Genomic DNA, 23497 nt, shown 5'->3' on the forward strand with positions numbered 1-23497 from the left:
ACTTCTCAGAATTGAAGGTGTAATTTATATCCTGAAAGGCTCCATCATCTATCTGGTGGCATGGATGAAAAAGGATCCAGCCCAGGGAGTCAGAGCCTCTGCGGGGACAGGAGGCCTGATGGGGTGTCCTGGGTGGGATAAGGCAGGCAGCAGGGGGAAGGGGGCCTCCCTGTGGGACCCGGGATCTCAGTGGGGAGAGGAGGTGGCAGCAGAGATGAGAGATGAGAATGAACCTGTGGTGCTTTGCAAACACTGCCCCCAAATTCTTTCCCGAGATCGGGAGTTTGCAACTGCTCTGTGCTGTCGCATTGTCTCCACTTCAACCCTGACCCTGGGCTCTGCCACTGTTTGACCAGTGACACGCAGAAGGAGTGATGACCTGCCGTTCTCCAGGGCTAGACCTGTCTCTTGGGCATCGTTCCTGGGCCCAGCCACTGTGATTGCAGGAAGCCCTCACCACACAGAGAGGCCACGGACGTGTTAAGCATTCCAGCCGAAAGCCCCAGCTGACAGCCAGCACTGACCACCAGGTGCAAGGACTGGAGAGGGGACATGAGCCCTCAGTCAATGAGTCACTTTCTGAGTCCAACCATTCCCAACCTCCAGGGTCTTTTCAGGTAGGGTCCCAGATATTGTGGAGAAAAGACCATCTATCCTCACCATGCTGATGCAAATTCCTGACAAAGTCTGGGAGCATAATGAAACGGTTGTGTAGGCCAATAAGTCTTGGTGTGGTTTGTCACTACAACAACTGACATGGGGGACTGTGTGGACTAATGGAACTCCAACACATAGAAATATGGAGACAAATGAGTTTATAAATGTATGTATGCATGGATGTACATCTATGTATGTACCTGTGTGTATCCCGGGTCCTGACCACACAGAGGGCCTGCCTGGGAGCAGTGACACTCCAAGAGCAATGAGCACACAAAGCACTCAGATCTTGGCTTCTATGTATCACTGCCACTAAAGGAAACAAACCATTGTCCACTAGAAGGATCCAGTTTGAGACCATGAACTGGATCCCTCTCTGGTAAAGGATGTTATATGGACATCTATAAACCTTGAATGGGGTCCAAGCATTGGAACATTGTCTTTGTTAATTTTCTGACTGTGCTGTATTGTGTTTATGCAGGAGAACATCCTAGTTTGTAGGTATATGCCCCATGCTGCAGAGGATGCACAGAAGCCAGATAACCTCATGAGTGACCAACAAATTGAACCTAGAGGCTTCACACCTTGAGGACCTTAATCCCAAATCTAAATTCATTATGTGGATAGAAGATGTACATTTGTATGAAATCTTTACAGTTTAAACCAAAAAAAAAAAAAAAAAAAAGAAATCTTTACAGTTTAAATATTCTTGTGAAGTTATTTTTAAGACACTTGAACCTGGTGAATTAGTTAGGTGACACCTGAACTCAAATGTTGTAGTAGAAGCACCAGACATTTCAAATGTTTGCACCAAAATTTCAGCAGATGGGGCCATTGCCCCTTGGAAGTTCCTTGAATTCAAGAAGCAAGGATGGCAAGCTGGCCAGGCCCTGAGGGGGACGTGAAGACAGGTGGTTACCCGGGAGCAGGCCTCTTCTGGGGGAGGCGGCTGGGCGGCTGGGGCGGCAGGGGCGGGGGCGGGGCTTTGCTCAGTGAGATCCCAGGCTGGGCAGGCTTGCTCTGCTGGCTCAAGGCTTCTATCACACTGGGCGTTTTTGCTACTGGAGGGGGCGGTGTGGGAGCCAAGGGATCTGCAGAAAGAGAAAAGGAGAGGAATAGAGAGGGTCAGGCTTCATCACATCCCCAGCCTTCTCACCAGAGGCTCTTCTGGTAAGGGCTTCCTTTTCTTTTAAAATGGTGATTTCATTAGGGAAAAAAACCCTCCTTTCATGGCAGATTATTAGAAAACCGTATTGGCAAGGAGTCCTTCCAAGACTCAGGTTAGGATTAAAATGTTCCTATGAGCCTGTGAGTATCTGCCTCTGTGGGGAAGCCACCCCGAGACCTGGAGAGACAGAAGTAGGAGGCTGAGTCTGGGCCTGGGATCTTGCCCCAGTCCCATTCCTGGCAAGCAGGCCTTCCTGGGCTAATTCTCTCACTGCCTTAGCTGGCCCATGGGCCCTGCCCATTCCACCAGGCTTCCAGCAGGTCAATATGAGAAAGAACTAACCCTGTAAAGGCTCCACAGTCTATGAGAGGCCACAAGGCGAAGAGGCTATTTATTCACAGACTTGGAGGCCGAGAAGTGATGTGCTTGCCCCCAAAGTTAGAGAGTTGGTAAGACAGGGAGCTGGGCCTGGAGTCCCTGGGCTCCTTTCTCCGTGGCCCCCTCTCCAGAAAACATTAGTGCTACTCCCAAATATCCAGTGTCCTTACCCGCCATCCTTGCTGAGGCAGCAATCGTGCTGAGGACAAGATGGGGACACCCAAGGAGCCTTCCAGTGCCACCAGCTCTCGCACACATGGCACTTACTGCAGCTGGGGCTGGGCCTCTTCTCAGGTTAAAAACCTCAGGGAGCAACTTGGGTATACCCCAGGGCTCCCAAAGCCAGCCCCGAGATGCTGGAGGTCCTCCCTCCTCTAGCCTGCAGCTTGGCACCCCACGGGTCCAGCAAAGGCGTTCCTCTTCCCCGGCCCCTCCCCTAGGCCACAGGCCTTACACAGGCCTTACATGTTGACACGGAAGAAAGACACGTACCAGATCATATCCACATGACTGTGCCCAAATATTGGGAACCATAGAATGGCCAGAGGAAATGATGCCCTGGGCTCGTGCATGAAAGAAAGCAATGTTGCTCAAGTGCTCGGGAAGACAGAGGAGAGTATGTGAGCCCCCTGGGGCAGGGTGCGGGACAGACAGGAGCTGCAGCTGGGGAGGGCGGCTGCGGGGGCTGGGGGGACACACAGTGCTGGGCTCCTGGCAGCGTCTGCCTGTGGGCGGGCGGCTTCACAGCTCTCCCCGCGTGGCTGCCGAGAGCACCCCCCAGACATCCAGATCCAAGAGCCCACTGGCAAGAAAGGAAAAAGGAGAAAACGTACTGGTAGATGTCACGCGGAGAGGGGGCAGCGGTGGATGGACAGCTGGCGGATCTGACGAAGATCGCTGCCTGCTTGCACCGTCCACACTTACAGAGTTTGTCTTCCACAGGGCGGTAGCGGAGGAGGCTGTCTGAACTGCACACGCACGCACATGCACACGCACGCACATGCACGCATGCACACGTACATGAATGCACGCACAAGCACAGAACAAAAACAGAAACAGAACACTGCATTATTGATCCTCTCTCTCAGAAAAAGGTAAATATGACCCTTCTAGAACAGCATTAAGACCACAAAGAGAATCCTGATTTTTCTTTTTTTAATTCTTGTCTCTGATAAGATAAAGACTTATCCACACCAATTACCAGCTGGTTTTCACAATCTCACTGCTTTTCTTTCTCAGATATAATATTGTTTGAAAAGGTTAACGAATAACCACAGGGACAGGTCCTGAGCACTGCACTCAGGCTGTAGAAGGTCTGCTTGTCTCTACCCGTTCATCAAGTCCTCCCATGGGTGCGTGAGGGTCACTGCCTGGCACAGGGGAGCACCTGTCCTCAGAGCACAAGGAGACAAGGTGCAGATTGGAGGCTCCCCACCTCCTGACTAAAAGTCAGCACACTTGACACCATGGAGGCTCAGGTGACACACCAGGGAGGTAGCACTGCCTAGGTCACTGTCCCTCCTCTGTGCCCACAAAGCTCCATGCATGGTGGGGCCAGGCCCGGGGAGGAAAGCGAGCACGCCAGCATGGGGCATCGCTGCTGCAGATGACGTCTGCCCTGGTGCCGACTCCCCTCCTGTTTGCTGTGTGGGGATGCCCTGCATGGAGATGCCCTGCTGGGCCAAGTGTGGACTAGACCCCGAATGAGGAGGCTCTCTGGGGACTACAGGGATGAAGGACAATCTATACCATCAAAGGATGGCATGAAACTAACCACACAGATAGTTAAAAAAAAAAAAAAAAAAAAGTAAAAAAAAAAAAGAATCCCAAACCTTCTTATTCTAAGACTTTACGAAAAAAAATTCTATTCCTTTCACATGACCAACAGAGCAAAACAAAATCTTTCCTCCCATGACACACAAGTCAGTAAAAGCCAAATCATTTTAGTTCTAGGCTTCCAAAATTAGTAGACACACACAGGATATAGGAAGAGGCTGGGGAGACAAGAGGCCCCACAAGAACCCGACTGTGGCTGCTGCCCTCAGCTGCCCTGGGCCACTCCCTGCCAGTGCAAGGAGGTGACAGGGAGAAGGGCAGCTGTGGGACCTGGCCTGCAGCTTCCTTCCGGCTCAGGAGTCACCCCATCAGGCCAGGTGTGGCCCTGCCTGGGGTGGGGGCATGCAGGGTCTGTGGGCCCCATGGGGGAGATGAGGAGACTGTTTCTGGGGCCCGCCTGGGCAGCATTCACTGGCCTCTTGGGAATTTACTCCTGGGGGTGTGACCTGGACAACAGACCTATCAGCCTTCTCTGGGCCTCCCTGAGCAATCTCCCTAGTGCTGGGGGCAGGGCCACTGCCCTCGCCCACATCCCCTCCCAGAGAGCAGCTACTGCACCACTGCAATCTGGGACTTATTTCTGGACCACCAGTAGCCCACAGCAGCCACAGTGCCTAGACACCACACCCCACAAGGCTCTGTCTCTCCTTCTCACGGGAAGCCCCCGGGAGGCTGTGCCGGCCACGTGCTGGACCTGCCTTCAAGGAGCAGACTGGCTAGCTGGCCTTCAGTCCTGGGCAAGTCATTTAACTTTGGGGGCCTCAGTTTCCATTTTCATAAAAATAAAAACCAGCATCTGTTGAGTCAAACTCATTCTGTTGTGACAGAGCAACTAAGGTTAAGCTTAGCAAGCTCTGGCCCTGAAGGCCCTTGTTGGATGTAGGGATTATTTTGTATCTTTACAGTTAGGTTGAGTATTGTTTACCAAATTAGCATCTTTTTACCCTTCATTTCATGGGAATCACAGAGATAAAAAAAAAAATAACCATAGGCATCACAAGCTGGCTGAATGCAGGCTGGGCAAAAGGAAATAGCAAAGAATAAAGGCAGAGGGAGGGGCAGTGAGTGGCAGAAGCAGAGAGAAAAGGAAGGTCTGCAGGAAAATGTCTCACAGGACCAGTGTCATGAGCTGAACCACCCACCTCAGACCTGCCCTGGTGGCGTCCCTGCACTCCCTGAGTGACACAGATGCCACACCTCTGCCCAGAATAAGGATCAAGCCAGATGTTCCACTACCATTCAGCATCCTAAGAATGATGAGCTCCTTTAGGATGCCAACAGCATAACTATAAGACCAAAAAAGCCCCAAATGTCATCTAGCAGGGGGCAAAGCAACTATAAGCTTCCCAAAGCAAAAACCAAACCATACTGTTCATGCACTGGCAGGAGCTAAAGCAGTTCAATACCTTTGGCAACATTCCGTGGGGGCAGCGGGGGGGCGCTGGCGGTGCTGGGGGCTGCAGGCTGGGTGGGTGGCGGGCTGCCACTGAGGATAGCTCCGTACGTCTCGTTCTGCAAGATGCTGGGCACAAAGCTCCTCTGCTTGTCCTTGGCCAGGCTGGCGGCATCTCTGGCCAAAGATGCGGCATTAGACTGCAGCTGGTTGGAGCCCAGCTGGTAGAAGCTGACGGGCCGGTCTTCTCGCCGACTGGGGCTGGGCTGCGGAGGGATGGCAGGCAGAGGTGTGTGGCATGCACACACACACTGACCTCTTGGTCTCAGCGTCAGTCTACTGGTGACCACCTCACATTCACTGCGGCTACTTGGGCACGGTACCTTTTTTGGCTCTCAACTGTTACATGAGAACCACAAGATTTCAAAGTTAATCTCAGCATGTCTCTTATTGGAGATACACATGACCCTCAAAACCATGATTTATAATTTACAATTCTCTATTCTGTGAAGGATTTACAGCATTGGCCATTTCATCTTTACTAGCGAGAGTGATTTTAACCTAGATCTGTGTTTTCATTGGATTTCCCATTAGTAAACAAGCTCTCAATTGAACACCCAGCTGCAATCAATCCCCAACATCTAGGCGGCAAATTCAGGGGACTGATGTTTTTTTTTTTTTTTTAATATTTTTATTTATTTATGATAGTCACACACACACACACACAGAGAGAGAGAGAGAGAGAGAGAGAGAGAGAGAGGCAGAGACAGAAGCAGGCTCCATGCACTGGGAACCCGACGTGGGATTCGATCCCAGGTCTCCAGGATCGCGCCCTGGGCCAAAGGCAGGCACCAAACCGCTGCGCCACCCAGGGATCCCCGGGACTGATGTTTTTCTTCCCTTATGAACCGAACTCTCGAGATTCCCCTAACTCAAGAGTCAGCAAACCATGGCTCGTGGGCCGCCATCTTTTTTCAAAAAGTTTTATTATTAGAATACCATCATACCCAATCATTTACATATCATCTATGGCTGCTTTTAGGCCACCCTGGCACATCTGAGTCAGAGTAGAGATGGTGATTTCTTAGGCCAAGAGGCCTGAAATATTTATTATTTGGCCCTTTTGGTTTGCTGACCCTTGCTCCCCTGAAGGTCATGTGCATAAAATCAGGACTCGGGTAAATCAGACCTAATTCATTTCAAATATCAGCTTCATTATAAGAGCTATGATCCTGAGCAAATAGCTTAACCTTGCTGACCCTATTTCTCATCTATTCAATGGGTAGAACTTTGCTTCTCTAGCACAGTGATTGGCAGATACAGTACTGGCTGTCACACCCCATGTCCCCTCACAGGACCACCCACCCAGTCAAGGCTCTGGCCAACCCAATGGCTCAAACTCAACTCAGGTATACAGAACTTGATGGCTAGTTCTCTTTGTGCATATTTTAGATTCAACAAAGCCCATGACTATATGAACAATACCCACCTCTGGTGGAAACAGGGAGTGGATGAGGGTTAGCACTTGCTGTCACACTTTTACTTGGACTGTGTGACCTGCTAGGTTATGCTACACTGATGTGTATACCTGCCTTGGGGTCAATGTTTACAATACTTTTTTAGGGTAAGTATAACATGAGTCATGAGTCAGCTCTTCTCACTTGGACACCGTTTTATAGCTAACTCAGTGGAGAAGTTTCTTAGTCTAAGAAATTTTAAGTATGGATGTTGACTGCTCCACAAGTAAGGATAGTCAAGGAGGTACTGGAAATGCCACACACGTGTATAATGAGACATCCTCAATGTGCATCAGGACACTCAAGTCCTACCGTAAAAACAAAACTTTACATGGGAGTCCCCACTGGTTTCATAGCAGCCAGGAGTGTGGGCTCTGGAGTCAATCTGCTAGAGTCTGACTCAGCTTTAAGACCTGCATGAAGGTGGTCACCTGCCAGCGGCACCCCCAAGACTCAGAAGCAAGTGCCCTCAGTCTGGGCCTCAAGCTGGCCTCAGTCAACCTCTCTCGAAACATCCCTGAGACATTTTCTTATCTGATAAAGGAAAAAGGTGGACCCAGAGCTCTAATGGTCATTTAATGATTCTAATTAAGGTTTTGAAGATCAACTAGGTGAACATGAACTATGATGCTGGGGACCCTCCAGCTCTTTATCACATCCACTGTGCGAGGGCTTCCCCTGTATCTTTCTCTCAGATCAAAAGGTGGGCAGCTGACAATGATGATACAAGGGACATTCCTTTAAATCAACACGTGTAGGAGCTGGGAGACCAGTGACAGTTGGGGGAAGGGCAAAGCCAAACACCTACTGAGATGGATGGAAGCAGAGTTAATTCTACTTCTTGAACAGATCCACTCTGTCCCCTGATTCTAATCCAGGATCCACACAGCTCCAAGCAAAGCTCATCTCAATACTCCTGGCACCCCGAGGAATGGCACTGACCTGCAATTTCTCGTCCACATCATCATCGCTCTCATCCAGGTCTTCGTGGAGCAGTCGCCACTCGTACTCGACATGGACATGAGAGTTGAACCTCCCAGATAAGGCCTGCGTCAGCTGAGGGAACGAAGGGCTGTCAGTGATGCTGCCTGTGAGGTGGGCTACTGCGGGCGGTGGGGAGGGGCAGAGGCAGAGACCCTCCAGGGTGAGGCCAGCCCACAGAAATCCCTCTCCCAACTTCAGAGGACAATGCACGTGTCCACTAAATGCTGACCCAACCGTGCCTGGCCAGCATGATAGATCAAGTCCCACAGAAAAAGGATGTGAATTTTCGCAACTCTTTCAAGGAAGGTAGATACCAGCCTCCGTTTTATTTATTTTTTAATTTTATTTTTCTTTTTAAAGATTTTATTTATTTATTCATGACAGAGCGAGAGAGAGAGGCAGAGACACAGGCAGAGGGAGAAGCAGGCTCCATGCAGGGAGCTCGATGCAGGACTCAATCCCGGGACTCCAGGATCACACCCTGGGCCGAAGGCAGGCGCTAAACCGCTGAGCCACCCAGGGATCCCCCCAGCTCCATTTTAGATACACAGGAGAGAAGGGAATTCATGAGATTCCGTGGGTGTCTTAGTGAGTTAGCCCTTAATTTCCTCCACAGCCAGAGAGGATCTGGGTGACCTTGGGCAAATGACTGAACCCTTCTGTGCCTGTTTCCTCATTGGTAAAACAGAAGAAACCATGTCATAAGGTGCCTCTCAAGTACTAGGAATAGTACCTCTTACTCTTCTCACCTTGGGTGGCATTTACTCTCTGTTCTGTTTATTGAGCACTTACTGATTTTCACAGAGTGCAATGCTGGCTCTCACAACAACCATATAAACTGGCAAAGCTGACTCCATCTTAACAACTAAGGAGACAGCTGGAGAGCCGGCACTGACCTGACTTTCCCACGTCATGGTGGGGGAGCCCTACACTGTCTGACCCTGTGGGCTCTGTCCACTGGCCGTACTGCCTCTTCTTCTAGAACAGGACAGGAAAAGGTGGTGCAGAAGAATCCACAGGATTCGGGACTGGGAACAGAATAAGACACCAGCTTTGGATGCTGCTGCAGGAGGAAGAGCTAGCGGCTTACAGACTCCAGAAAAGAGCCAAAGCTGTGGTGGCCTCCACCTGCCTCAGATAATGCCACAGCTACCATACACCTGTCTAACAAGCAAGTAGTAATGTGTGTTCAGGTGTCACTACAAAGGGGTGGTCATGCCCTCTCCAAAGATTCCCAGGACGCTTTCTCCTGGTTGTCCCTCTAAGGTCTGTATGTGGGAAGACCCTCTGCACAGAGGACAGGGCCCCCCCACCCTGGTCCGGGAAGGGCGCCTTGACTCCATCTATGCTAGACAGAGGCTCACCAGCTCCTCGCAGTGCTCGTGCCTGAGGCGTTTGGCGATGTCCAGCGGTGTCTCTCCGGACTCATTAGCTAAAAGGCCGGGCAACAAAAGGAGGCATTATGGCAAAAACAAGCAAAGGTCTGGTTGGCGAAACAATTAAAAGAAAATATAGTGAAGCAGCAGTAGTGAAACTGAGCATTGGGGCTGTACTGGTCTTACAATCGCACAGAACTGCAGCAGTGTATGGCCGGTAAGACTTCAAAAGACAGGGTCAGCTAACCACGGATGCAGATATGAACTCCTGTCAGCCTGTAAATCTGAAAATGTGTGTTTTCTTCTAAATAAGCCTCCATCAATAAGGTTTGGTTATTAATTAAAAAAAAAAAAAAAGCAAGAAACTTGGCTCAAGCAGGTGTGTGCCTTCTCTTCTCTGTTTCCTGTTCATGGTTCTTCACAAACCTTCCTCCTGATGTGATCACAGCTGCCTGCCCTCTGGCTGGCTGCCAGCACATCAGGGTCCCCTGGCAGAGGGAGGGATGAAGGCCCAGCAGATCAGGGTCCCTCGTGGAGGAGACTTGGTGCCAGGATGGGCAGTGAACAGTGAGTCCCCACTGCCCCATAAACCTTCCACCCAGAGTCAGGAAGGAGTTAAACCTGGTCCTGGGTGGTGGAGATTCTTAACAAGAGGGCAAGATGCCCCAAATCTTGTTCAAATTCACCTCGGCACGAGTGACATCTGCAGGGTCTGTGCTCTGCCTCTTGTAACCTCTGATGCCTGCCAATGATGGAAAGTCTATGCAGCAGATGGAGGGAGACCACAGCAGCCTAACAGAGCATGCAGGGGAGGCCCCCACCTTTGGAGGGCAGGACTACGGTCTCCTGAGCTTGACAGGAGCCCAGCACCTGGACCAGGAGCCAGGGGGGTGCCCACTCACCCGTCTCGATGGACGCCTTCCCCCGTAGGAGGAGCTTGAGGCACTCGGCGTTGTCCGTCAGGCAGCAGTAGTGCAGGGCAGTGCTGCCCTTCCCCGTCTGTTTATCCAGGTTCCCACTGGCCAAGAAGAGGGGCAGGGCAAGAGAAGGAACAGTGAGTCATGGGCCAGCAGAGCAGCACTGCCCAGCGGGGGCCTGAGCATGTGAGCAGGAGGCATCCGGCCATCGAGTCACCGAGGGGCACTCCTCCCAGTCCCCCTCCTCTGTGGTAGGACATGGTGCCAGCCCTTTCATGTGGATGAGGCAACCTTGGCGTGAGGCCACCAGGGCACTAGCAACGGTGGTGGACAAGGCCAGGAGGAGGCACCCATGTGGCTGCTGAGCGGGGGGCTGAGGGGGTGTGCATCTTGCCTCCCCCAGGCCTGCCCCAGACCACGGCATCCCTCCTGCTTCCCCAGCAGTGCCCAGATGCAGGGTCTGTCGGGGCCTTGGGACACCTGTGTGACTTGTCATCCTGTTCCCCAAAAGGACAGGGAGAGCTTTTTCTCATTATATCATTGGCACTCTTGCCAAGGAAGGGGAAGAGCCACCTCTCCCCAAGTCCAGAATGTGAAAACGCCTCTGAGGCTGTTGGCCTTGCACCCCCCTGAGAACAGCCAGAGAGGCAGCTGTGAGATTTCAGAAGTCATCTGACGTAAAACAAGACCAGGTTACCCCAAAAGGCACTGGGCTCCTCAGACAAAGCCACTCAGCCTGCTGCTAGAGGGAGCCCTGAGACGTGGCTGAGCAGGAGGGGCACTGGGGCCTTGTGGCCGCTGGAAGGACAGACGGAGGACAGCCACCAGGTAACACCTACTGTTCTCATCAGGACAGAACCTGTTACACTTTTGGGGTGAAAAGGAGCCTTATCTTCTGATCTCGGCCCTCTTCCTGCTGCCCTGCTTCCAATGCTGGAAGAAAAGGAAGCAGGATTTCCCTTCTCACGCAGCAAGAGTTTACGCGGAGGGAGGATGGTGTCACCGGGCTGTGTCGTCCACTGTCCACTGAGCCATTGTGATGCGCTGGGTGGGCGTTCAGCCTCCCACAGTGGGCGGCTTCCACGGAGTCCAGCAAACTGCCAACCTGCCTCAAGCTCCCCTACCGCCAGCCATTTTGTCCTCCAGGGAAATGCAGGGAAAGGCAGAAATGCAAAATATGACCTTGCTTTTGCACTGTGGACATTTCCACTGTCTGGAGCACTCTTGGTAGCTTCTGAGAAGCAGCCCCCCTCCACACACCCCAAACCACCATCAGGGAGTCCACATACACTGTGATGAATCTTTGTGTTTGGCCTGCTGCTGCCAGGCAGGTGATGCCCTGAGGGAGGTGGGTGGAATGTGCCCAACAACAGGGCTAAGGAGCCGGGGTAAGCGGTGTGCACACACTCCTTAAAGGCAACTTCTAATTAAAAAATAGAAACAGCTTCTTGAACCAAACCAAATGCCCACAACCCAGTGTTGCAGTTTACAATCTCAGCATAGGCAGGTGGCTCATGTGTGGATTTGTGCGTCCCCTTCTCCTCTCCCCACTGCTCAGGGCACCCTGCCCGGCTCTTGTGAGACACTCGATGGACAAGCACGGGGATGGCTCTGTCCACACGGGGTGGTCGTGGGGTCCAGACAGTCTGCCCTCCAGGGCCCAGAATTCAGCAGATGTTTCGTCCAGATATCCCCTGAGTCCCAGATACTAGAAGATTTCTTGCAGAAACCAAGAAGGGTCTCTGTCCTCACACTCTCAGGCTTTTTGGGGGCTCCCACTCATGGTAGCTCTCTTCCTGCCCCCCAGTTCATGCTCAGGCCTGGGAAAATCCCAGCATGTTGGCCACGTAATGAGGCAGGAACCTGATCCTTCCTTGGAAATACCAAGAAACAAAATCAAACGCCTCCCCTAATTTTAGAACACCCACCTGTTCTGGACTAAAAAGTCAACGATGTGGAGAGAAGTCCGGTCCACCGATCTGACCGCCAGATGGAGGGCAGTTTCATCTGGCTCCTGAAGACAAAACAGAAACATTCCAGAATTCCAAGGGGAGCATTCAGTTTTGTGTCCAGTGTGAGTGAAATCACGTCTGTCTCTTCCAAAGCCTTTTATTCTTTCTCTCAAACCTTTAATCTCTCAGACACTCGGCCCCTTTAATCTCCATGGCAAACTCTGCCCTGGGGAACCTGCAATGTCCAGACTGGTCCTCCTTCTGCCACAGGAAGTAATGAGAAATTCAGGGGTTTCATCTCAGAGTCCCCTCAATCTCCATGTCCTACCCCTGAACCAATAGCACAGGTGTCACCTCTCCATTCAAAGAAACCAGGAAGATTCCCCAGGCCTCCTATACCCAGTCTCTTCAGCCTGTGTTCACGATTCTCACTCTACACTTACAGAGAGGGCTCAGGGGACTCCTGACCCCACTGCCTTTCCTGAAAGGTGGGGGAGGATAGACCTGATGAGGGCTGTCTCATCAGGTAGGTGTGTGGGCAAGAGGCAAAGGAAATACTCATGCAACAGGGAACACGGAGCAAGGAGGAAGGTGCCCCCAATCCACTGTCTGGCCTGCGCTACCAGCTAGGGCCACTCCCCCATCCCCTGCTGCGGCAAGGCTCCGAGCTGAGTGTGCTCTGCCCTGGACCACTGGGCCTGACATCTCTCTCTCTTAAAATTTTTTTTTTAATTTTTATTTATTTATGATAGTCACAGAGAGATAGAGGCAGAGACACAGGCAGAGGGAGAAGCAGGCTCCATGCACCGGGAGCCCGACGTGGGATTCGATCCCGGGTCTCCAGGATCGCGCCCTGGGCCAAAGGCAGGCGCCAAACCGCTGCGCCACCCAGGGATCCCCATCTCTCTCTCTTAAACACTGAATATCAGGCTCCATATAACACATGGTAAGAGGTAACAGCCCAGGACCCTGCACCTTCCCTATGACAGTAAGGAGGTTTCCAGCCAATGAGTGTGTGTCTACAAGGTCACCCATGAAAGAGAACTAGGATACATGCCAGCCTGTGACACTGGTAATCCATCCTAAAGGTAAGATCCCACCCCACCTCGAGGCCTTACCCTCTCAACAAGGTTTTCCTGTAAGACTGGGGGATGTCCCTCCTACTCCGCTTCCCCCAGGGAGGAGGGTGCAGGGAGGGAGCAGGCCGTGGAGCTCTCCTTCCTAGGGCGGCCTCAGCAGCTGCTGCTGCTATGAGTTTGGCTGCCAGCTGCCCATGTGCCCAGGAGGCACCAACGCTCCCTGCTCATCAGGGACAGGACTGCTGCTAGGTTGCTCGGGTCCCTGAGAAGATGCCCCCTTCCCCTAGGGACTGGACTTTCCTCCCAGGGCTGACATTATATTTTTGTTTATTCTTAAACAAAGAATAAACCACCAATAACCACTTAAACCACCAATTTCTAAAATTCAATGGTATCTTCTTTCAGAGACTTACGCCTTTGTCAGCATTGCTGCCACTCCTCATCCTCCCCCACCCTCTCCCCCATCTTTTTCTAAAAGTAGCAGGCCACACTCTTACATGTCCATTGGCCAGTGGGATTTTTTCTGTAAGATCCACACCGTCAGCATACGCCTGGAGTAAACCAAAAATATCTCTTGTTTTGACGGCCTCACAAAGGCTGTGAAGTTTTGCTGCATTGTCCGCGTGCCTCTTCCTCGCGTATTTCCTCTCGATGTACTTGGCAGTAATGTAGTCCTTTCTGGCATTCCTGAAATCAAGCATAATTGCCTTGTAAACGATTAAGGGCCTCTATTCAAACATATCTAACCTTCCATCATCTGTTAACAATTTAAAGAAACCCAGCATATGCCCTCCTTGCAGGAAGTGCTGGCGTATAGGAAGCGAGCCACCGTGTGACCACAGCAGTGCCTACATCCAGTGACACCTGGAGCCCCCCTTTTAGAAGCGTTGACACTTTCCAGTTTCCATCACAAGAGGCCTCTTGGCCCTGGTGCAGGGTGCCTGGGTCTTACTCAGGGGCCAATGGTAGGCAGCCAGGCTAGGCAGAGGGGGAGGCCCTCCTCAGAGGTGAAGACTGTAGCCTCTCAATGGTGGGCACCGTGCCTGGCAGGAAAGAAACACACCACATGTCTGATGCACCAGAGCAAACTATCGGCTCTGTGGTGTATAGTCTGGCCTCCCCACGGCACTGTGTTCAGACCACACCTTCCCACCCAGCAGGGAATGGCTGTGCCTCCCGGAAGCCCAAAGAAGCAGGGGTTCAACTTCCACCGCCACCACACTGATAGTGTGTCCGGGGACAAGAATTTCATCTCTTGAGGCATGAAGGTAGGTTTATGCCGAGCATGTACCATGTACCCTCATGGAACTGTGAGAAGTACGTGAACTGACATTTGCCGGGCCCTGGAACTAACTGATGAACTTAAAATGTAGAGAGCAAGAAAAACAGGAGCGGCTGGTCAGAGGATTCTCAGCATCTTACTCCAATGACCTTAACAAATAACAGCAGAGCAATAAAAGACGCAGACGGGATTTCCGAGAGGCACAGGGAATGCTAAGGTCCCTGTGGCTACCTGGTGAGAAGTGACGGGGAGCAGCCCAGAAACCCATCAGCTGAAGAATGGATAAACAAAATGCTCTCTCCACATAATGGAGAACTCGTCAGCCATAGAAGGAATGAAGTACCGACACAGGCTGCCACATGGACGAGCCCTGAAAACGTTACACAAAGTCAAAGAAGCCACCCAGACACACAAGGCCACACAGTATGATCCCGCTTACATGGAATGCCTGGAAGGGTTAAATCTGTGGAGATAAAAGGTAGGTTAGCAGGGCTGGGGGGAGAAGGAGGTGCTGGTTAACAGGTGCGGGGTTTTATTTCGGGGGGATGAACATGTTCTACAATTGCAGTGATGCGGCTCCTGGATAGCTCAGTCAGTGAAGCATCTGAGCTTGGGTCATGCTCAGAGGGTCCTGGGATGGAGCCCCACACTGGGCTCCCTGCTTCTCCCCGTCTCTCCCCAATGCTCATGCGCATGCGCTCTCTCTCTCTCCCTTTCTCAAATAAAATTTTTAAGTAAAATAAAATTGTGGTGATGGATGCACACTCTGTGAACATGAATACTGAATTTACATTTAAATGGGTGAACTGTATATGAATACAGTTCATTAAATCTGTTAAAAAAAAAAAAAAGCATGTCAGAGAAAACTAAATTCCACCAATAACACAAAAACTTAACTTTAGCCAGTAGATGAACAGAGACATAGGGAGAATGGCACTGACAAGATTGATGCCCTTGGTTCTTTCCTGGAAACTATTTTCTGGAAAGTGTGAAGTACCTTGAAATTTCAAAAAGTTGGGGTGGGGGGTGCAGGGGGAAGGAAAAGCCAGGGCCTGGCGGTTGGCTCTGAGAGATGGCACGGCCCAGGGTCTCTCAAATGGCTGCTCACACTGGCTCCACTGCTCCCTGTTGAGGGCACTGCAGACAAGCCCTTCCCGTGACAACACCTGCTGTTGTCACGAAACAGAAACAACTGGGCTGTTGCAGGTGACACGAGATAGCACACTTAGAGCATTCTAGAAACACCAGCGTGGAATGAAGGGGCTCATGGTGCCAAGTGAAACCTGCTCAGCTCTTCTCAGCTCAGGCACTGCTCCTTCCCATCCTGCCACCAGGGCTCTGCCAACCGCATCTGCTATCAGCACCAGTCACGAGTCCCTCAGATCAATACCCCGGGGCCCATGCTGCAGCACACCAGGGCTGGAGTGGGCAGGTCAACTCCAGGCTCCGAGAAGGTGGCAGGGGCTTCATTCCCCACTGTTGATGACCTGACCTAAGACACCCACCACCTGAGTGTTTAGAAAATGCAGAAAGCATGAACTGTGCTAACCAACTTTACATGTGTCACCTCACAAAGGTGCGTTGCCCATGGGCTTACAGGTCCAGTGAGACGTGCAGTCTCATTTGGTCCTGACAACAAGGCTATGAGCTTTGTCTCCACCTTACAGAAAAATAAACCGAAGCTTATTAAGGGGACATAAAGGAAACCTGGTGACTCAGTCAGTGAAGCATCTGCCTCCAGCTCAGGTCATGATCTCAGGGTCCTGGGATCGAGCCCCGCATCAGGCTCCATGCTCAGCAGGGAGTCTGCTTCTCCCTCTCCATCTGCCCTTCCCCCTGCTCCTTTTCTCTCTCTTCTCTCTCTCTCTCTCTCCCTCTCTCAAATAAATAAAACCTTAAAAAAAAGGTGTGGGGGACCTAACATTGTTTCCTCCCACAGCTGGCAAGCTCCCTGAGGAGGTCTCCTGGCACAGCCTGGCACACACAGGGAACTGCTCAGGGACTCTCTGGGCTTGATGACAGGCCAATCTGACAATGACTCTAATCCTACAGATCTCTTATTATGAGTGGTTGGACTAGATGGCTGTCAAGTTTTAGGGAGTTTCAATAATCCTTGTGGGACGGACAATCACCACTGTGATCTCCCCTGCCTCCTTTGGATGGAGCTGGAGAGATACTGGACCCTTCACTTATTTTTTAATGTATTATTCATCTGCCCAGGGCTCTGCGTCCCCAGAAGGTCATACCTACACAAGTAAGGGAACGCACCTGCTTTATGCACCACCACGCTCTATGGCGCTGTGAAGGAAGTTCACCCTGCCAGCGCAATCCCCTCCACACTTTTTTTTTTTTTTTGGAAAGGCTTAGACTTTTGGAGAAAAGCAGTGAACTTAAAATAACAACACACTTGGCATGTGTTCAAGAGAGGTTTCTTGTACTTGTGAAGGATGGGCCTGTGTAAGGGTTCCTCACAGAGGAGGAACGGTGCTGCCTCCACAAGCAGACATTCATCAGTGGGCTTCCTCTTTTCACCTATTTCTATTTCTCCATAGCGCCACCCAACCCAAATCCAAAATCTGGGGATTCACAGGCCACTAGAGGGGTCTCTGGCTTCCCTTTCAGCAGATTTATCTGCAGATGGTATGTTCTTCTGAGATGAAGCCAGAAACAGTACACTCCTTTTCATTTGCAAGTAAAATACTGGCTTATATAATAAGTAGCCACTGAGCTGAGACTTTATCTTTGACTACTTGATTCATTAAATATGTATTGAACCACCACAAGCAACATGATGTGGCGGGAAATACAAAAATTAGAAAGATACAATTTATTAAAGAAATATGTGTCAATACTTTATAAAGTGGGATGAGAGGTTTTTTTTTTTTTGTTTTTTTTTTGTTTTTTAGATTTATTTGATGGGGGTTATGGGGAGAAAGCACATGCAGGAGTGCAAGAGCTGGGCAGGGAGGGGCAGAGGGAAAGGAATAGGGAGAAGCTGACTCCCCACTGAGCAGGGAGCCCCATGATGAAAGGTTTTAAAACTGAGCCCAATGCTACAGAAGCACAGAGCCCAGCAGTTAATTTCACCTGAGCAGGTATGAAAGTAGGTGGCATCTTGCTATCACACTGGCCCTCATTCTGGGGGGAAAGAGAGAGAGAGCTAAACTTCCTTTTGATTTGTGCCAAGGTTGGGGGGGTGGTCTCAATATAGACAGAACATTCATATTGAAGGATTCAAAGCAGACAGTGATCATTTTTTAAGAATCATCTGGCCCTAGAATAAACAAATTCCTTACTTTTATAAAGCACCCCTGGTATTGGATGAAATTATCATATGCTTTGTTCAAAATTGATCATTATTATAGCATTTCAGGACACTGGTACCTTCTTTTTAAGCACAGGTATCAATTAGACTGTAAATAAATATGCCACACTGGACTATGAAATTTCCTTTACTAAACAGGATCATCTAGCTATCCTAGGAAGAGCTGGCTCACCTCTGGGTAACTCTAATGAAAACCTAAATTGAGAGGACGTTAATTTTGAGGGGTATGTGGGATCGCTGTGTAGCACTTACGTTGCCTCTACTGCCCACACCTATGGTGAACAGAGCTGCCAACACCACCTAAGTATGTGTCACCTCACCATCCCACTGATAATCATCCCAATGGCGCTATGAGCAGGGAAATGTGATCTCCTGCTTATATCAGAGGAGAAGGCTCAGAGAAGCCAGCAAGCCTGTCCAGGTCCCACCACTGGGCTAGGGCTGGATTTCTACATCTCATACTGTCTCTCCAGGTCTGGGTAAGAATACAGATTTGGAACTCAGGTCTTTATCCAGAAAGGACAATAACTTAGGCTCACACCTGGTATCCAATCTCATGGAAATGCTACAGCACAAGCATTCGCTCTAGGAGTCCAACATGAATCAGCTCTAATCCAACACCAACCAAATGGTCATCTCAGATATCTGATACATGACAGGGTGTATAATGGCCACAGGCTGTGTTCATGCCCTTAGATGTCTAGGCTATCTTACTGCATTAAGTTACCCATCCCAATGCAGAAGAACACAGATCCTATGATCCCAGCTTCCCAAAGGCACGTCCCAACAAATTGGTTACAAACACTGAAGTCCTCAGCTTTTGCTATGAGCCTCTGTGCTGCCTATTTGGGAAAGCTCTCTCTAAGCACATTGCACTGTTCCTCACCCAATGTCCTTTAGGAGGACCTGTGCCATCCATTCCCTCTCAAGCTACTCCAAGGGCAATGCTGTCTCTGTAAATGGATTTTTCTACTCTCTCTTCTCACATTTTCCTCATTTCTTCCTCTCCTGCTGGAAACACTTGGATCCAGACTCACCACTCCAACGCAGGTGCTGTGTCTCTACTGGCCTGCAGACACCCCCCTTCCTTCCATGTGCTTCACTCTGCCTCAAAACATAGCAGTAACCACCCCCAACCGTTTGGAGCAGACAGGCCATCCACTGCTCTGACCTGCTATTCTCCCACCCATCTTTCACTCTCAGTGACCAGTGTGATCTCGGTGATTATGCTCTGTTTGAGAAGATTGGCAGGAAAATACCCTGTTATAAGGTCTGCTCATGGGGCCAGTGGGATGCATGATGAGGCACAAAACCTCCTCCGTCAGGTTTTGTGTCAACAGTAAAACAAAAACAAAAAATTTTTGTTGAAGAAACCATACTCCACATTTGAAAGTACCCTGAGAAAGAAAAGAATACATACTCATGTATCTATGACAACTGACCCTCCCAGTGGCTGAGCAGTTATGCAGAGGAAATGGGCAGAGAGAACTCCCCTGACGCAGAAGGCGAGGGGGCACCCACACACCCCTCAAGGGTGACAACTCGCCATTCTTCCTTCATAGACACAGAGCATCAGCCAACACTGTCTTCCTGTGGTTTCTTTCTAAGAAAACAAGCCACGCCAAATTTTCATTTGGATATCCAAAAAGGTGACTTACCAAAAAAACCCAGGCTGATTTATTCCCTAAAGAAGCAATTACTGAGATACCCCAAGCTTGTTTTTCTCCTGTGTCTCAGGGCTTGGGTACAAGGCCAATCTTTGCTCAGAAAATGGAACAGCCAGTTCCATACTTACATGTCGCTGCCCGGGTTGGGTTTGACGGAGTCCTCAGCTGGAAGGCAATACTCCATAATCTCATTAAAGCCTGCATTCCCAATATTCTTCGCAAGCTGCAAAAACAGAAGTCTATTTCAGGGTACTCAATTATTAATCCATTCCACTGTGACACACTACTCATGCACTGATGATTTATTTAATAGCCACTAAGAAATAGAGCAATAAAGTGGCTTGCCTTTAATAAAGATGGACAAACCCCAAAGGTACCCATAAACTTGAGGTAAGAAGCAGCACATCTATCACAGACAAATGTTCTCATAAAATGTCCCCTGGAGAGAGCACCCAGATGGACAGGAAGAAGCAGTAACTTGGTCCAAGGAGAGTGTCCATCCTTACCCACCCCCCCAAAAAACTCATGCTCCAGTTGAAGTGGCTCAAACAAAATCTATTTACACCAGCAAGGAGGTGTCTCTGATAGAGTCAAGAGGGTACTGGGCCAGGAAGCTAAGACTTGGGTTCAAATTATGGTTTAACTCCCTGATTTTGTGACCACACACAAGTCAGTTTACCGGGTTTCAATGTTTCATTGGTAAAATGGGGATGATACCTGACTTGTTGGGTTGTAATTAATAATAATAATAATAATAATAATAATAAAAATTTAGACAATTTAGGTGAATGCATTCTATACAATGAAACACTAAAAATGTATTTGTTCCAAATGTAAGTAAGGTGCTCCCTTCAACAATTCACTTTCTTATTTGTTAAAAATTAAATGAACACATCTTAGTTAATGCTGATTGGATACTAGGCACTACACTCGGTGAAGCAGGCAGGAAGACAGACGTCAGTTTGTCTTAGTCTAGCGACCCTGACAATATGGCAACCGGCACTCTCTTGAAAGGATCACAAACTCCTACTAGTGACCAGGAGCTCCTTGAAAGCAGGGGTTTAATCATCTTATTCCAGCTCCCAGTCCAGCACCTGACAGGGATTAGCTTCTTCAGTGTTTAATGAAATAAATCCGGTGGAGGGGGGCACCTCACACAGGGCTTTGGAGAGAAGATACGTTTTAACTTCATGTTGAAAATGGCAGAGTGGAGAGCAGGGGGCCTCTGCTGTTTCTACTCTCGATGAATGATGTGGACACAGGGCCACCGGGAGGAGGTCCTAGGAGATACGGTTGCTGCTTGTGCAGCCCCTTTTCTCCCCAGAGGGAGCTATCTGAAGAAACAGCCAAAGGGATCTGAGTTAAGGTGAGGTTGAACTTTCTGGTGGCAAGTAACATCAAACAGTGAAATGGGATTGTGAGGGATGCAGAAGGACAGGGGACAAGTGTCAGCTTATTAACTGTATGATGAGGCTTCCTAATTTTGTTGTCCTTAAATGAACAGAGCATCTCAGATGGCCCAAAGCACCAAGCACTAACCAACCCCACTTGGGCCCCCATCCTGGCCTGATGGCCTCAGGCCACTGTCAGGTGACAAAACCCCAGGGCCTCACTGCGGTTTCCCCAAGAATAAGGCTGATGGTCAACCATGTCGGGTGACAGATCCAGAGCTGAACCTTGGTATCAGATCTGTTTAGAGCCAGGCATGCTCTAATGATGCTATCTTTCAATATAATGTGGACACCGGTCTCCTAGCTAAGCACAGCCGTTTTCAGAGGGTAAGTAACAGAACAAGCCACAGCACCCCTCTGTGAGTGAGGGGCCCACATGCCTCTGAGTCTGTGGTACGCAGATGGGAGGGGGGCGTGAGGAGGAGACTTCCCCAGGAATTGGAAAGCTGCTTCCCTTCTGCTTGGACTTGGCTGGTTTACCAGGGGACAGCTGGTCCAGGGAGCCACCACATCCGTGCGTCACACTTATCCAATGCAGAGAAATGTGCCGCCTGACAGTTTTGCCAAGTTCCAGTGAATATTTCAGCCTGCAGAGAACTTCTTTAGAATCATCAACAAAAGCAAAGCATTTGCAGATGGAGGCTGCAGGGTCATGTTAAGAAAACGTGGGTCCCATGCAGGCCAAGTGGGCAGGAGCCAAGGAAGCAGGATGGCTGGTGTTAAGCAGGCCCCAACACATACGTCCTCCATTCCCAGAGGACTTTGAGGGCTGTGCTGAAGCAGACATGGGGCCAGATCAGATCTAGGAGCGTCTGGGGCATTTTAAGTGCTATATTACTCAGCAAAGCCAATGCCAGCCCTGGGTCAGTGTGCAAATGCACAGTGAGTTCTCAGGAGTGCTAGGCGCTGAGCATGAGACAGGACCCTGCTTAGAGAGAGAGCTCAGTCTAACGAGAGGGACATGAATAAAAAGAGATGCATGGTGATGAGGGCTGGGAAAGGAGCCCGTACTGGGTACTACGAGTATGGACACGGCAGGTGTACACCAGCAGGGCAGCTGCTTGGCCAAGATGCCCACTTTATCTCACCTGCCTTACATGGAAGCCTGTGTGTCTCTCTCTCACTGTATGGAAGCACTGAGCACAAGGACCAGGAGTTCCACATTTCTGGAGATCTGTAGCACCTACCTGTGCAGGGTCCATAGAATCACCGAGAGGGCTTGAATTTTACTCAGAAATTGTCTTAGAGTCTGGGGTGAGGATGGGGAAATCTGCCCGTCTTCATGTTTCCAGGTGGAGGCATATCTACTATTGCGGTATACTTCTCTGTTTCTGCACCACCCCCCAAGGGGAGGAGTGGGCAAATGAGAGAAAGAACTTCTCTGAGACAGGGTCTCAGCCCCACTGTACCTATAGGATGCCATCCTAGGGGCGATGGGCTCCTCCTGCCTGAGCCTGAGACTTCAAACTTGTGAACCTTGTCAACTAATCTGGCTTTTCTCAATAACAAAGCAGATTTTTGATCTCTCAACTGGTACCATATCCATGCAGGGAAATGGAATGTTATTTACTGGGCCACTCACATCCCAGAAGGGTGGAAGGCTAGAGACCATGACAATGTACAAATGGGTTAGGCCCAGGGAAGGGAAGGCACTGGACCCCAGCAGGCCAAGCTAAGAATGCAGTGAGCTCTAAATTTTTACCTCCAAAAGAGGGAGCACCAAAAAAAAAAAAAAAAAGATACTCTGGGGAACACGGAAATTGTATTTTCATTAAAAAAAATTATGTTTTCATCCAAGGCTTTAAACATTCTATTTTGACATATTTTACGAAGTATATAATATACTTCTCAGTAATACTGCTGTAGTTAGAAATTGTTTTATATATATGTATGTATGTTTTGGTGTTCAACTTTTTTTGGTGTTTACTTTTTTTTAAGTAATCTTTACAACACCGGGCTCAAACTCAAGACCCCGAGATCAAGAGTGGTAAACTCTTCCAATGGAGTCAGATAGCCACCCCTCAATCTCTTTCTGATAGAGTTTGTGGCTGAGAAAAAGTTCAAGAGATGTAATTTAAATAGAACAGAACACAGGCTCTGGGGCATGATGGTCCAGAGTGTAATACCTGGCTTCACCGTTCCAGCCCCTTTTTATAAGACAGTGTTCTTGCTTAGGTTAGACACAGAGCACCTAGGACAAGGCCTGAGTGTAACAGGTGCTCACTAAGCAGTGGCTGGTACACGCCTCTTGCTGCCTTCAGCTTCCTAGGAGTGGCTTTAACTTAATCCCAGGTGAAACAGCGCTTCCAGCTGTAAGGAAGCTCTCATCTGCAGGCCTCCATTACTGGGCTCTCCTTCAGACCTGGCCGTCAGCCGACCTGCTCTATGCTGGACAGCTTGTTAGCTTATTAACAATGTCTCGAGAGGAGAGGCAGGACAAAGTTAGGTAACACAGGCCAGAGCCAGCAGTATGTGCACCTAGGTGCGTGACCCTGTGCTTCAATTTGATGGAAAA

General features: G+C 49.8%; 1 protein-coding gene across 2 annotated transcripts in view; it reads right to left on the reverse strand.

Annotated features, from left to right (window-relative positions):
- The window catches only part of ASAP2 (ArfGAP with SH3 domain, ankyrin repeat and PH domain 2), a 173036-nt gene that overhangs the window by 8297 nt on the left and 141242 nt on the right, over positions 1–23497 (reverse strand). The window contains exons 16-24 of one of the 2 annotated variants that reach the window (XM_072767747.1): positions 19660–19754; positions 13755–13944; positions 12155–12240; positions 10212–10327; positions 9298–9365; positions 7892–8005; positions 5446–5698; positions 3037–3171; positions 1577–1748 (exon numbers count right to left, since the gene is read on the reverse strand). In XM_072767747.1, coding sequence (XP_072623848.1) covers positions 1577–1748; positions 3037–3171; positions 5446–5698; positions 7892–8005; positions 9298–9365; positions 10212–10327; positions 12155–12240; positions 13755–13944; positions 19660–19754 — 1229 coding nt within the window. The remainder of the gene's footprint in view (positions 1–1576; positions 1749–3036; positions 3172–5445; positions 5699–7891; positions 8006–9297; positions 9366–10211; positions 10328–12154; positions 12241–13754; positions 13945–19659; positions 19755–23497) is intronic. The other variant, XM_072767748.1, reaches the window with a different exon arrangement.

The sequence above is a fragment of the Vulpes vulpes genome, chromosome 8 (assembly GCF_048418805.1).
Source record: "Vulpes vulpes isolate BD-2025 chromosome 8, VulVul3, whole genome shotgun sequence".
Lineage (NCBI taxonomy): Eukaryota > Metazoa > Chordata > Mammalia > Carnivora > Canidae > Vulpes > Vulpes vulpes.